The sequence below is a fragment of the Daldinia caldariorum genome (genome assembly GCF_022478825.1).
Source record: "Daldinia caldariorum strain CBS 122874 unplaced genomic scaffold F4812scaffold_9, whole genome shotgun sequence".
NCBI classification, from domain to species: Eukaryota; Fungi; Ascomycota; class Sordariomycetes; order Xylariales; family Hypoxylaceae; genus Daldinia; species Daldinia caldariorum.
In genome coordinates, this window is record NW_025953045.1 from 238263 (window position 1) to 251704 (window position 13442).

The window sequence follows — 13442 nt, forward strand, 5'->3', positions numbered from 1 at the left end:
ATAAATAATTAAATACGTAAATTTAATTACGTTAATTTAAATTCTTAAAGCTTATAATTATATATATTTATTAACAAATTATTTATTAATAATAAAAAACTTATTAATTAAAATAATAAGTTTTAAGTTATTAAAAATATTATTTACTAATTATTTACTAAATATAAGTACATTATTTATAATATACTTATTAATAAAATTTATAAAATAGTTTAAAGTTTTAATATTAACTTTATTATTTATTATTTTATACATTAACTTTTTTTCCTTATATTAATACTTAGTACAAATAAATAACATTAATAAAAAGAAATTAATAATTAATTTAATAACTTTAAAATAATTATATAAAAATTAAAAAATAAATATTATAATAAAAACCTTTTTAAATAATTAAATTTGCAATTAAGTAATTGCAAAAAAATAAAAAATAATTATATAATATATATGCGTATCCCGTTATAGTACGTATTTAATAAAAAAAAGTACTTATATATTTTAAATTATATAAAAATAATTTTTTTTGTCTTTCTTTAATTTACTTTACTTTTTTAAATATTAATAATACATTAATTTTACTCCGTTATTAATTACTTTCATTATTATTTACTTTCACATTATGTATATACTTATTAACATTTATAATTATTAATTTTAAAAAAATAAAATTTATATAATTTAAAAATAATTATAATATATAAAATTATATTAATTATAATATTAAAATACTTTACACTTATTTATTATAATAATAATTTTTTAATGTTATTATTAATAAGTTATTTAAAAAAACGTTTTAAAAAAATAATTTTTTTAATATAATATATTATTAATATTAATTAAAAATAAACGGGAATAAAAGCGAATTAATTAATTAATTAAAAAAATAAAATAATTTTTTTAAACTTTTTTTATTAAATAAAAAACGAAAATAATTAATTTAATAAATAATAAATTATATATTTATAAATTTTCTTATTAAAAATAATTTTTCTTATTAAAAATAAATATTATACGTAAAATTAAATTATTACACACGTACTAATTAATTAACCATTATTACAGGTAATCCGTGCTTTAATAGTAATTATTTCTTAGAAAATACGGTAGTTAAGTACGCAAATGACCAAGTATCCACAGGTGGACCCATAACATCTTAGGTAGGAATACGTATTCACCCGTTTAGCGCATAGTATTTGAGGGACCCTTGCGATAGTACTTTAAAGGTGTTTACCCCTCTGCCCCTCCTGCCCCCGTACCCCAGTCTGTCCAGTGCCCCTCCTTCCCACGTACCTAATCTAAAGGTATGACTCGAAACTTTCTAACAGTTTGGGATTGAAAGGTATTTTCTTCATCGCAACCTCGCAACCTTATCACCAAAGATTTCAACAGCAGGGATAAGGCAACTTCACCATGGCAGATCCCATCAAGATCGTGGAAGGGCTGCATAATGCAACCCTCAAGGATCTTAAAGGTAAGCGCATGACACGTTTTTCCTTTATTTAATTTTATTTTTTTACAGCAGCGAAACTGACAGTATTCTGGAGGGACTGAAAAGCGAGATTCCCTAATCGCGATTGAGAAGAAATACCAGCGAGAATGGGAAACCCAGAAGCTATTCAATGCTGATGCGCCATCGACCGCCGATATCCCTCTCCACTCTATATCCGCTGCTGAGTTGCGAGAGAAGTTCCCAAAGTTCTTCGGAACTATCGCCTTTCCTTATACGAATGGGCGTCTCCATGTCGGCCATGCCTTTTCGTTTAGCAAAGTCGAATTCCACGTCGGCTATGCTCGAATGAAAGGGATCAACGTCTTATGGCCGCAAGGATATCATTGCACTGGCTTGCCTATCAAGGCATGCGCCGACAAACTCGCCAAAGAGGTCGAGATGTTCGGCCAAGAGTTCGAGAAGTACGAGGAGGAAGGGGAGCCCATGGTCCAGGCAGCTGCCGCGCCGGCCCAGAGAGAGCGGGAGGACGTGACCAAGTTCACCGCAAAGAAAGGCAAGGCTGCCGCGAAGGCCGTTAAAATGAAGTATCAATTCCAGATAATGCAAGCTATGGGTATTCCCGTCCAACAAATACATCTCTTTGCCGATCCAGCCTATTGGCTCGAGTACTTCCCACCTCTCTGCAAGCTCGACTTGAGCAACTTCGGCAGCAGGATCGATTGGCGCAGACAATTTGTCACAACGGATGCCAATCCATACTTCGATGCGTTTGTCCGCTGGCAGATGATCCGACTAAGGGAGTTAGATAAGATCAAGTTTGGCAAACGTCACACGATCTACTCGATTAAAGATGGACAGCCTTGCATGGACCACGACCGTAGTGAAGGAGAAGGAGTGAACCCTCAATTATATGTGGCAATCAAGATGCGAGTGCTCGAGTTTGCTTCCAAAGCCCAGGACACCTTAAAGGGAAAACTTCCCGACGATGCTAAAGTCTATCTAGTCCCAGCAACACTACGCGCCGAGACCATGTACGGACAAGTGGCTTGCTTCGTTTCACCCAAGATTACCTACGGCATCTACGAAGCCGCCCCTGGAGAATATTATGTGATGACGGAAAGGGGCGCTAGGAACATGGCCTACCAGGAAATATTCGCCCAAGAAGGTGTCATCAAGAAGGTTGCTGAAATTGATGGCTCGGATCTTATCGGGTCGCTGGTCAATGCTCCCCTAAGCTTCCACAAGGATGGAGTTCGAGTACTTCCCATGGAGTCGATCCTTGAAACTAAAGGCACTGGAGTCGTGACATGTGTTCCCTCAGATTCACCTGATGACTATGCCACGATAACAGACCTAGCTAAAAAGGCCGACTATTACAAGATCAAGAAGGAGTGGGCGGAGCTAGATATTATCCCCATCATCCAGACGCCTACATCTGACTTGCTAGCCTTGGAACTAGTCAAAAAGCTAAAGATTGCGTCCCCGAAGGATGTAAAGCAACTCAAGGAAGCCAAGGAGTTGGCTTACAAGGAGGGTTTCTACCAGGGTCACATGTTGGTAGGAGATTTCAAAGGTGAAAAAGTAGCAGATGCCAAGCCTAAGGTTCGAGCTCAACTGATTGAAGCTGGTCTTGCCTTCGAATACGCAGAACCTGAGAATAAAGTCGTTAGTAGGAGCGGCGATGAGTGTACAGTCGCTCTCATGGAGCAATATTATATTGACTATGGAGAGGATAAGTGGCGCACAATCGCTACTGAATATGTTGAGAACAAGGACGGAAATGGTCTCAATACTTATTCGAGCGACGCACGCAATGCATTCTTGGGTGTGCTTGACTGGCTCAAGCAATGGGCGTGCGCCAGGACGTACGGCCTTGGCTCAAAACTTCCATGGGCGCCTGAATTTTTGGTGGAGAGCTTGAGTGACTCGACTGTCTACATGAGCTACTACACGGTTGCCCATTTCCTCCATAATGACCTGTTCGGGCGGGAAAAGGGCACTGGCAACATTGCACCAGAACAGATGATTGACGAAGTCTGGGACTACATCTTTTGCCGCGCTAGCCTCACTGACGACCTCCTAGCCAAGTCGAAGATCCCCAAGGAGACACTCGAGTCCATGCGCCGCGAATTTGAATACTTTTACCCTCTCGACCTGAGAGCAAGCGGCAAGGATCTAATCAACAATCATCTAACATTTTTCCTCTACAACCACATTGCGCTGTTCCCTAGGGAATACTGGCCCAAGTCTATTCGAGTAAATGGACACTTACAGCTTAATGGCGAAAAGATGTCCAAGAGTACTGGCAACTTCATGACTCTTGATGAAGGTAAGTTTGCGTTATGTATGTATTCTCTATAAATGTCACTGATTATGGTGTAGTGGTAAAGAAGTTCGGTGCAGATGCTTCCCGTATCGCCCTTGCGGATGCTGGAGATGCCATTCAAGACTCCAATTTCGTCGAGGACGTTGCCGATAACACCATGTAAGTCACTCAAACATCAAATGGGGCTAAGGTATGGTTGACTAACATATTGTTATCACTAGTCTTCGACTACACACCCTGAGGGAATGGTGTGAAGAGATGGCTAAGAGCCAGGACCTTCGAACAGAGCTGAATGACTTCGAAGACGCCCTTTTCGATAACGAAATGAACGCTCTTGTACAGGAGGCGAAGAATCATTACGAAGACACAAACTACAAGATGGCTCTCAAGTCGTGCTTCTACGACCTGATTAACGCAAAAGACGTCTATAGAGCAGCTTGCGTAGCCGCCGGGATCCCACTGAACAAGGAGCTGGTGTCTAAATATATGAGGCTCCAAGCCCTGTCGCTCGCCCCGATTGCGCCTCATTGGTCCGAGTACATCTGGCTCGAGGTGCTACACGAGACCCAGACAATACAGGTAGCCCGATGGCCTGTAGTGCCCGAGGCGAATGCTGGCCTTAGCGCGGCCCGTGCCTACGTGCTCACGACACAGTCTAACATCACGTCGGCCGAATCAGCGCAGATAAAAAAAATGGCCAAGGGAAAACAAATGAACTTCGACCCTAAGAAGCCCAAAAAGCTGACCATTTTCATAACTCGCGAATTCCCCAAGTGGCAGAATGAGTGCATCAATCTCATAAGAGAGACGTGGGATGAGGAGACCAAGACGCAGAAGTGCACTGACAAGGAGCTAAGCGGGCGTATTGCTAAGATAGGCAAGGTAAAGGAGGCGATGCCATTCGTCCAGCTGCTCAAGAAGAGGCTCCGCAATGGAGAGCCGGCCGACATTGTGATGGAACGTAAATTAGCCTTCGATGAGTCCAAGACCATTACAGCTATGGTACCTGGTCTAAAGAGAGCGGCAGGGTTGTCGGGCGTAGATGTCTTATTAGTAACCGAGGACAGCAAAACGGGAATCGACCTAATAAACGGCGGAGAGGTTGAAATCAAGTCACCAATCGCCGAGTTAGCTGTACCGGGTCAGCCATCGTTTCTTTTCGAGAATGTTGAGGCATAATCGAAAGGGGATAGATGCGATAGTGTTAGGTATAAAGGAAAAGGAAAGGACCAAAAAAAAAAGATAACAAGCTAACAAGCTCTTGTATAATCGCATGTCCGGGCGGCTTTCAAATGTGCAAGTAACTAGCTTAACTAACTCTTTTAGATAGAAGAGTCATCAAAGGCGAGATGATAATATACTGAAGCCGAGATGACGAATAGGGCCATGAAGGGGGTTAGTGAGATAATATAGAGTGCATTGTGGAATGCTAAAGTATTGTGATAAGTGACATACGTTGCCAAACCCCGAAAAGGTCGGGGTTTGGCAATGTTCAGAAACATGTTTACCTAAAGTAAACTTCTTAAGGACGGGTTTCCTTTCTTTTCACTGGTTGCTGTCTTCTTCTTACTCCACTAACAAGCGACGTTCGCAAAACTGTGCCGCCTTTGGACCGACACCCCACGATTTATAACGATAATTACAACAACAACAACAACAACCGCAGCAGCATCATCATCATCATCATCATCATCACGAACAAATATGGCTAGCAGCACGCTAAAGATTGCCGTCATCCCAGGTGATGGCATCGGGACTGAAGTGATGCCTTATGGTGTCCGATGTCTCGAAGCGGCGGCTGAGGTATTTGGTATTTCTTTGAGCTTTCAGAGCTTCGACTTTGCTAGTTGTGACTTTTACAAGAAGCACGGAGACATGCTACCGCCGGACTGGAAGGAGACCCTTAGCGGATTTGATGCCATCTACTTCGGCGCTGTTGGGATGCCGAACCAGGTTCCGGATGAGGTATCGTTGTGGGGGAGCTTGTTGAAGTTCAGACGGGAATTCGATCAGTATATTAACCTTCGCCCGTGCCGGCTGCTGGCCGGTGTGGAATGTCCTTGTGCGTAATATATATTTCCTTAGATACTTTTCCTTTAATATGATCTTACTAACGTTACATTGAAAACCAAAAAAAGTGGCCGGCCGAAAGCCTGGAGACATCGACTTCTGGATCGTACGGGAAAATACGGAAGGCGAGTACAGCAGCATCGGAGGTAAGATTTTCGAGGGTACGGACAGAGAAACTGTCATCCAGGAGACCGTGATGACTCGCACCGGTATCGACAGGGTTCTTCGGTACGCGTTCGACCTCGCGCAGAGCCGGCCGCGGAAGCGTCTTACAAGCGCTACCAAGAGCAACGGCATCAGCATCACTATGCCGTACTGGGATTCTCGTGTTCGCGAGATGGCGAGCAAATACCCCGAGGTAAACGTGGATAAGTACCACATTGACATCTTAACTGCGCACTTCGTCCAGCGACCTCAGATCTTCGACGTGGTCGTGGGTAGCAACTTGTTCGGCGACATCCTGTCAGATCTTGGCCCCGCGTGCACGGGTACGATCGGGATTGCGCCGTCGGCTAATATCAACCCAGACCGGAAATTCCCGAGCCTGTTCGAGCCTGTGCACGGCAGTGCGCCTGATATTGCTGGTAAGTGCATCGCTAACCCTGTTGGCATGATCTGGGCGGGACAGATGCTACTCCAGCATTTTGGTTACCAAGACGCTGCTGCGGCGATCCTACAGGCTATTGAGACGGTGCTCGCGGAGAGAGACCAGAGCGTTATTACTGCTGATATGGGCGGTAAGGGCACGACTAAATCTCTGGGAGAAGCTATTGAGGCTGCCATCTTAGCGGCTAAGAAGTAAAGCACTCGTGCCTTGGGAACGTTGCTTGCTGTATAGCTCCATGCGTTCGATACAAACTACCTAACGCCTAGGTACCTAATATATGGTATCAGGGGTCGGTGAGAGCTTATGATCTTCACTTATTGTAGACCCATATTATGTACAGCTGTGTAGGGTCTTCGGGTACAATACTATGTTATAATTCCAAACTAGAATGGACCATTTTCTGTCTTGTTGCCGATGTGGTTGAAGCATCCCAGAACACCATCGTGGTTCCACACAACACGGTCTAAACACAGCGGTTAATAAATGGGCCAGATTATCAATAGGGAACGGAGTAAGCATACTGAGGTCGTAGTTGGTCGAGGTGAAGTGACCGTCAGCGTCGAGACAGTCACAAGTCAGCATGTAGTTTACGTTGCTGCCGCGCACCGCACAGTTGCCGCACGTAGACCAATAGCTTCCGCTGTTTATCATTCAAGTCAGCAAGATAAAACGCATTGGAGAGTGGGTGAAATGGGCGAAATGGGCGAAATGGGATACCTAATATAGGGGTAGAGCTTGCCGCCGTAGTTGGTTAGGCAGAGGTTGGTGTCAAGCCTTTGAAGCATCTTCGTGTTAGTTAAAAATGTATTGTACCCTAGATAAATGTTCCTTCTTCTTCTTCTTCCTCTTCTTGAGTAAAGACTTACCAGGTCCAGTCGTAGCTGTACTCGGCCCAGTTGTTGTTGTTGCAGTACATGCCGAGGAAGCTGCCTGACATGAAGCCCGTCTGCCAGGTGCAATTGGTAACTAAGCCTTGAGCGTTGGCTACTCCAGCAGCAGCTCCAAGTGCCACCACAAGGATGTTGGTAGGAGACTTCATCGTACTCAGATTGTATGCCTGTAGCGTCTTCGATTGTCCGCGATTACTTTGCGCAAAATGTGTAAACGAGTGACGATATCTGCGCTGCAAGGGGATGCGATGGGAAGGGGGAGAAGAATGAGTGTAAATGGAAAAGTCAGGTAATGCGACTGAGTTGGATGGTTATGCGTTGCCTAGGGAAGAAGGAGAAGGAGAAGGAGAAACAAGAAAAGACCCAAAGTTATGCACTTGTTGCCAGTCGCGTCGATACGCGCTGTGCGCGTGTTTGCGGTGGATGGTGACGAGGGCTACGTGCAGTTTGCCATCTGAACACGATGGTTAAGGCGATAGTTACGACGATGGTTTAGTTAAACAGGTTTAAGTAGAATTAGGTACATTAACGTGCCTACCTAAGTATAACACAAACTTCCGACCTGGGCACTTACCTATAGCTTATGAGAAGCGTTGCGCTTTCCCCACGACATATTAGGGGTCGTAAGGTCATAAGGGTCATGTACCTACCTCGAGCAAAAAAACAAAAAAAAGAAAAGAGCAATAGCCCCTTATTCACCTCCCGAGCAGACTTTACATGTTTCAACACCTTAAACCAACTATTTATTTTATATTTCACCTTTTCATTTCGTTTTGCTGAGTACATGTAAATGTACATGTAAATGTATATGTACATGTAAATGTATATGTATTATTTTAATGTGGACATGAGTACTCTACGTCTAATCTATACCTCATCGTCGTTACGCACACCTACACCATTCACACCAGAGGAAAGTCGGCTCGCATTGGGTTGGCTTGACCTGTACGCCTGCCACCTGTTGCGCAGCTGGCAGTATACTTAGGACGGTTGGTGCGTAGCCGATACCATCTGGTTGTACGATCCGCCTTAGCTTATTCAATCTCGCAAAGAAGCTACCTCCTCCTCGCTAGAACCATTAGGACCTCGGAAGAATCAGCCATGGGGGTCTTCGGAACACCTCTCCTTAAAACCGTGCTTGCCGATGCGGCCAGACTCGGCCGGTCAACGGGCCGAGGCAAGACTATAAAATGGACTATAAAATGCTTGTCGACCCCGCGGTTGTTTCCCGTCCCATTACGGCCCGTGCTTCATTTCAGTTCTTTTCATTCTTCATCTGCCGTTATGTCTACCCCTGGGAAATCCCAAGACGACTTGGCCGGAACCTGGCTAGGTCATCGAGGTCCTGCCGCTTTTGACCTTAGAAGTAAGCAGCTTGTCAACCGCCATCCCCCTTGGCCTATCTGCCCTACATCACTTACACATTGTTATGGCACGTAGGCGATGTTATGACAACTTCAACTCCGGCTATGCTGTTCGCTGTTCAGCAAACGACGTTTTTGGACGACGTCTATCAGGAGGACACAACCACCCTCGACCTGGAAGCCCATGTAGCCTCGCTAACAGGTAAGGAGGCTGCCCTATTTGTGCTCTCCGGCACCATGGGGAACCAAATCTCCCTGCGTACGTTGCTCACTCAGCCTCCCCATGGCGTGCTGGCTGACCACCGTTCTCATATTATTGTATACGAGGCTGGAGGGTAAAAACCTGTCTTCCTTTCTGTATCCTACCTGACCGAGACTAACCATTGCGGCTCCTACATATAGCGTTTCGTCTCTGTCTGGCGCTATGATTACTCCCGTAGTGCCTAGCAATGGCGTATATTTGACGCTAGAGGACATCAAGTCCAACATTGTGCTTGGAGACGACGTGCATTCCTGCCCGACACGCGTCATCAGCCTCGAAAATACACTGGACGGTTTGATCACGCCCTTGGACGAGGTGAGAAGGATCTCAGAGTTCGCGCGGGAGAATGACATACGCATGCACTGCGACGGTGCCAGGCTATGGGAGGTAGTAGCCTCCGGCGCTGGTTCGCTCCAGGACTACTGCCAATACTTTGACACTGTTTCTCTATGCTTCTCCAAGGGCTTGGGGGCTCCGATCGGAAGCATAATTGTCGGCAGCAAACCCCTCATCAAGCACGCTAGATGGGTGCGAAAGGCTATTGGAGGCGGCCTGCATAAATCCGGTGTCGTCACGGCCGCAGCTAGGGTAGCGGTCGATGTCACCTTCGGGAAAGGACCGAATGGCGAGGGTGGGCTCCTGCAGGGCACGCACGCGACTGCCAAGCGCGTCGAGAAGATGTGGACAGATTTAGGTGGTAGGGTGCTAGTTCCCGTCCAGACGAACATGATCTGGCTCGATTTAAGATCTTTAAACTCCAGCATACCTAGATTTATCGAGTTGGCTAAGGAAGCCGGCTTAAAAGTTAACGGTCAACGCATCATAACGCATTACCAGATCGGCGAGGAAGCTATCCAAAGACTGGGAGGCGTCTTTGAGAAATTGGCAGCTGAGAAAGGGGCTGGCGACCCAAACGGGAATCAAGAGGAGGCAGAACACCGAGGCATTTATGGAAATAATTCTTAACGTGGCCGAGTTGATCTAATATGTTGTGCTTTCAAGAAAACTCACCCACGGGGAGGGGGGTAGATTCTAGCCAATATAGACAGAACAATACACGAAAACCCACTGCTATGTAGAATGTCAAAGCTCTGAGTTGGTTCTGCTGGTCTACGCACACACTGTGCAGTAGCAATAGATATGTTTGACAGTATAAGAGTTAACAGGAGAAACTCGCCCTGCTCTTGTCGAGAACAACGCCTGACAAATCTTAGAAATTACCCAGCTTCTCTAGCGGGCCATATATCTCTCAGCATCACCTTCTCCCAAAACTTGGGACTATCTAGATCTGGCTTCCTTGCCATCCACAACCTGTTCCTCGACGCTTTCCTTGTCGGCCTGTGTAGAGGATTCCATTATATACAACGCATACGGGTATTTTATCTTTTTAAGAACCTGCTCCTTTCTGAAGTGCTCTTCGTATATACGGTTGACCCAGATATCGACACGATCCTCCTGAACTTTGCTTGTACCCTCGCGTGATATAGCTCCGGCACGAGAGAGTATACTCCCCTTGATACTGGCTCATAATCGCGAGTATTATGCGTAAAATGATAGTTTGTAAAGAAGGAATGCAACCTGGCCCCTGATCGTCACGCCACTGGAATAGTATTTTGCTGCTTTTGTTGGATATATGCTGCCACCAAACGCCGGGCAAGTTAAAAAAAAAAAACCGACTCGAACCATAATTGTGTAGCCTGCCTCCGGGTTTACTCCCTTTTCCTTTCCTTATGTCTTTTTATGGAATATCGCTCTACTTCTCGACTTGCTGCGGCCGCGTTTCGACTTCGGGCTGCCAGCATCATCGTTGTATTTCGACTTGTGTATCCTATTGACGTAGCGTTAGTCCAAGGCGTTGCACCACCTAGCTGAAATAGAACTAACCAGCTGTTTCCCGGCATGCTCATGCCCTTAGCCTCAGCCATGCGGTAAAACTTGGCACTCTTCTTAAGGTCCTTTTTACAACCCACACCTTTGGCATAGCAGAAGCCAGCTTCGGCGAGGGCATCAACATCGCCCCAACCTGTCAAACTAGTTAGATCACGTCTCACGAATTTCTTGTAATAATTCACTCACTGCCGGCAATCTCGAAACATCGCAATGCAAGTGCTTTGTCTTGCTCGATACCCCAACCATTCATATGGCTGACACCTAACTCATAAATGCTCAGGGCGAATTGGGCCTTACGGGTTTTGTGATCCATAAAATCTACTGTTTTACCCTCCTTGGCTTGATCCTCATCTTCCGCAATTTCAGCGCTAACAACGTCAGCAGCTTTCCGTAACCACTCAACGCCTTCTCGTTGGTTCGGTCGCATGCCCCACCCGTGCCTGCAAGCTAACGCATACAATAGCATACCCGTTGGATCGCCGGCACGCGCAGCAAGTCGCAGGTGGTAGGTCGATTCTTTGACGGAACCTTCCTCATGACACTTGATGCCCTTCGCCAAATGCTCTTCCGCACTCATTTCAGACGCCGTAGGCGCATTAGAATGCTGCGATTTCGGCGGCTTAATGGTGCTGGCTGAGTCGCTTGTAGATACTGACATTGACGTTCGCCCTCGAGCTTGTTCGTGGAGTGGGGATGTAAGCGTGCGCCCTCTAGGCGCGTCCTCCGATGGCCTAGTCGTGTCAGTTGACGGGCGACTAGGATCAGGTGACGGTTGTCTCTCTTCTAGAGACATTTGATTCGAAAGTTTACTTCGTTCCACGGATGGACGTCCTAGAAGAGAATCGGCTCCGTGTTGACCTTCTTGCATTCTCGACGAGGAACTTGAAGGCCTGGTAGGAGGCGACGGCGGTGCTTGACCAGCCCTTGATGGCTCAGGGTCGCGGAAAATAACCGAATTGCGCTGTAACGACTTACCTCTCGGCAATGCGTATTTAGAGTAAATATACGAAGGTGCACCTTTCCCATCCTCTGTGAAACTGCTCTCTAAGAAAGCCTCACTGTGCATGCTGACTGGTGTGTGTGCAGTCTCGTCGGCAAGCACAAAGGATGGCTGGCTGTCCGACGAAGCTTGTCGAGTCGGTGGGTCTAGACCTGGTGTACCAGTCCGGCTAAGCGGTCGAGAGAAGTTGAAAGCAGGACGTGGCAGGGGCGCAGAAGCTTCAGAACTGATTGAGGGAGATCGTTGGTAATGGGCAATTGGTGATGCAAGACCTGGCCCCGAGAAACTACTGCCCGATGAAAGCTTTCGTGCTGGCTGTGAGTGAAAAGAAGCACTTAAGGTATCGTCATTATTGGCATCCAAGGGCGCCGACATTATACTCGAAGAACGCTTCGGAAAGATAGGCCGTGGCGGAACCAACCCAGCTGATTCATGCGATATCGTCTTAGTGAGCTTCTCTGGCGAGGACGGAAAGCGTGTGCTCGTGGGCGAAAGCTCTCTGGGTTCGATGTTATCATCTGCCAGCTTATGGTCTGCTGTCTTATCCGCTACACTTTCCAAGTCGCCGGGCGATTCCTCTCGGCGCGCACCATACATCCCCTCGTCCTCCTGAAGCTTCTCAAGGTTTCGACCACGTGCATTCTCGAGAAACGGGTTTGGGGGAACTGGGATCGATTGGTCCGGTGTGGGAGGTATGCGACTCATTCGAGGGTGCATCGAAACAGGGCGCTCAGATGGCGATTCAATCTCGGTAGTCAATCCAAGCCCGGTATTTTGCTGTGGAGTCTCTGGAGGTTGTTCCTCGGAGGAGTCGTACGACATAGAGCGAAAGTATTCGGAACGACCTTGGACAATCAATGGGCTGTCAGTTGTCAGTGGGGGTAAACGGCTCATCCGTCTCCCGGTTTTGGCGCTATCCTCGAGCTGCTTGGCGAGCAAGCGACTCTGAGCGGCGAAGGCATCGAGAGGAGATAGGGCGGGAGGAACCTCGCCAGCAACATGTAATCGTGGTGACCTTAAGGGACGAGAAGCACTGCTGTTAACCGAGGCTGAGGAATTGGCCCTTAGGTCGATAAAATTGGGCCGGTTGGACATGGTAAGGCGATTATTATCAAGATTGTGATCAAAACAGGTGTTTGGTGAAGGGTAATTGACCTCGAAACAAGGTCGTATGTATTGTTGGATTTCCCGATCCGCCTGGAAACCAGGCGACTAGGACGAATTCAGATGGTAACCGAATGCCGAGCAAGGCGCAGTCCGCAATTCAAATCAAAGGTATTTGACAGATATTCGAAAATCGAAAACGAAGCTTGTAGAGGCGATATTCCAGGAGCGCATAAAACATTAAGTCGGCTTTGGATATCTACCTGGGGAGCGGTATTGCGACAGTATGATCGGCGTATATAGAGGATCGAAGTGAGCCAAACTGGAGTCTTCTGTTTTAGGAGGGTGGTAATGTGCTGTGTGTAGGATTGACAAGAGACAATTGCCAACTTCTTCTGGATGCCGCGCAATTATGTACGAAGGCAGTATGGGAAATATACAATGAGGCCGAAGGTTGACGAAAGGGGTGATCACAG

The 13442-nt window shown here is 46.2% G+C and overlaps 5 protein-coding genes across 5 annotated transcripts; 3 read left to right on the plus strand and 2 right to left on the minus strand.

Moving 5' to 3' along the window:
- Nucleotides 1-1286: 1286 nt before the first annotated feature.
- On the plus strand, nucleotides 1287-5217 carry F4812DRAFT_429323 (leucyl-tRNA synthetase). Its single transcript, XM_047934263.1, has 4 exons — nucleotides 1287-1474; nucleotides 1548-3782; nucleotides 3836-3938; nucleotides 4001-5217. The coding sequence occupies exons 1-4, from the start codon at nucleotides 1414-1416 to the stop codon at nucleotides 4956-4958; spliced, it is 3357 nt and encodes a 1118-aa protein (XP_047789700.1). The 5' UTR covers nucleotides 1287-1413; the 3' UTR covers nucleotides 4959-5217.
- On the plus strand, nucleotides 5128-6719 carry F4812DRAFT_394972 (tartrate dehydrogenase). The gene is made up of 2 exons (XM_047932154.1): nucleotides 5128-5841; nucleotides 5918-6719. Exons 1-2 carry the CDS (start codon nucleotides 5484-5486, stop codon nucleotides 6649-6651), a joined length of 1092 nt encoding a protein of 363 aa, XP_047789701.1. The 5' UTR covers nucleotides 5128-5483; the 3' UTR covers nucleotides 6652-6719.
- Nucleotides 6720-6745: 26 nt separating this feature from the next.
- Nucleotides 6746-7705, minus strand: F4812DRAFT_394942 (uncharacterized protein). Its single transcript, XM_047932152.1, has 4 exons — nucleotides 7323-7705; nucleotides 7174-7230; nucleotides 6978-7096; nucleotides 6746-6919 (listed from the first exon to the last, which is right to left on the minus strand). The coding sequence occupies exons 1-4, from the start codon at nucleotides 7493-7495 to the stop codon at nucleotides 6840-6842; spliced, it is 429 nt and encodes a 142-aa protein (XP_047789702.1). The 5' UTR covers nucleotides 7496-7705; the 3' UTR covers nucleotides 6746-6839.
- A 925-nt stretch (nucleotides 7706-8630) lies between these two features.
- On the plus strand, nucleotides 8631-9938 carry F4812DRAFT_451238 (threonine aldolase; the record flags this gene model as incomplete). Its single annotated transcript, XM_047936181.1, has 3 exons — nucleotides 8631-8712; nucleotides 8787-9045; nucleotides 9113-9938. 3 exons carry the CDS (start codon nucleotides 8631-8633, stop codon nucleotides 9936-9938), a joined length of 1167 nt encoding a protein of 388 aa, XP_047789703.1.
- A 639-nt stretch (nucleotides 9939-10577) lies between these two features.
- On the minus strand, nucleotides 10578-13281 carry F4812DRAFT_395027 (uncharacterized protein). Its single transcript, XM_047932155.1, has 3 exons — nucleotides 11049-13281; nucleotides 10857-10995; nucleotides 10578-10800 (listed from the first exon to the last, which is right to left on the minus strand). The coding sequence occupies exons 1-3, from the start codon at nucleotides 12955-12957 to the stop codon at nucleotides 10701-10703; spliced, it is 2148 nt and encodes a 715-aa protein (XP_047789704.1). The 5' UTR covers nucleotides 12958-13281; the 3' UTR covers nucleotides 10578-10700.
- Nucleotides 13282-13442: the final 161 nt, after the last annotated feature.

Excerpts from the sequence above, each read along its gene's own strand:
- F4812DRAFT_429323 (XM_047934263.1), top strand. The coding sequence starts at position 1,414 with ATGGCAGATCCCATCAAGATCGTGGAAGGGCTGCATAATGCAACCCTC. Across the intron at positions 1,475-1,547 it reads AACCCTCAAGGATCTTAAAG|GGACTGAAAAGCGAGATTCC; the intron begins GTAAGCGCATGA and ends AGTATTCTGGAG. Across the intron at positions 3,939-4,000 it reads GACGTTGCCGATAACACCAT|TCTTCGACTACACACCCTGA; the intron begins GTAAGTCACTCA and ends TGTTATCACTAG.
- F4812DRAFT_395027 (XM_047932155.1), bottom strand. The coding sequence starts at position 12,957 with ATGTCCAACCGGCCCAATTTTATCGACCTAAGGGCCAATTCCTCAGCC. Across the intron at positions 10,996-11,048 it reads ATGTTTCGAGATTGCCGGCA|GTTGGGGCGATGTTGATGCC; the intron begins GTGAGTGAATTA and ends CTAGTTTGACAG. Across the intron at positions 10,801-10,856 it reads AGCATGCCGGGAAACAGCTG|GATACACAAGTCGAAATACA; the intron begins GTTAGTTCTATT and ends CTACGTCAATAG.
- F4812DRAFT_394942 (XM_047932152.1), bottom strand. The coding sequence starts at position 7,495 with ATGAAGTCTCCTACCAACATCCTTGTGGTGGCACTTGGAGCTGCTGCT. Across the intron at positions 7,231-7,322 it reads TACAGCTACGACTGGACCTG|GCTTGACACCAACCTCTGCC; the intron begins GTAAGTCTTTAC and ends GATGCTTCAAAG. Across the intron at positions 7,097-7,173 it reads AAGCTCTACCCCTATATTAG|CGGAAGCTATTGGTCTACGT; the intron begins GTATCCCATTTC and ends AATGATAAACAG.
- F4812DRAFT_394972 (XM_047932154.1), top strand. The coding sequence starts at position 5,484 with ATGGCTAGCAGCACGCTAAAGATTGCCGTCATCCCAGGTGATGGCATC. Across the intron at positions 5,842-5,917 it reads GGCCGGTGTGGAATGTCCTT|TGGCCGGCCGAAAGCCTGGA; the intron begins GTGCGTAATATA and ends AACCAAAAAAAG.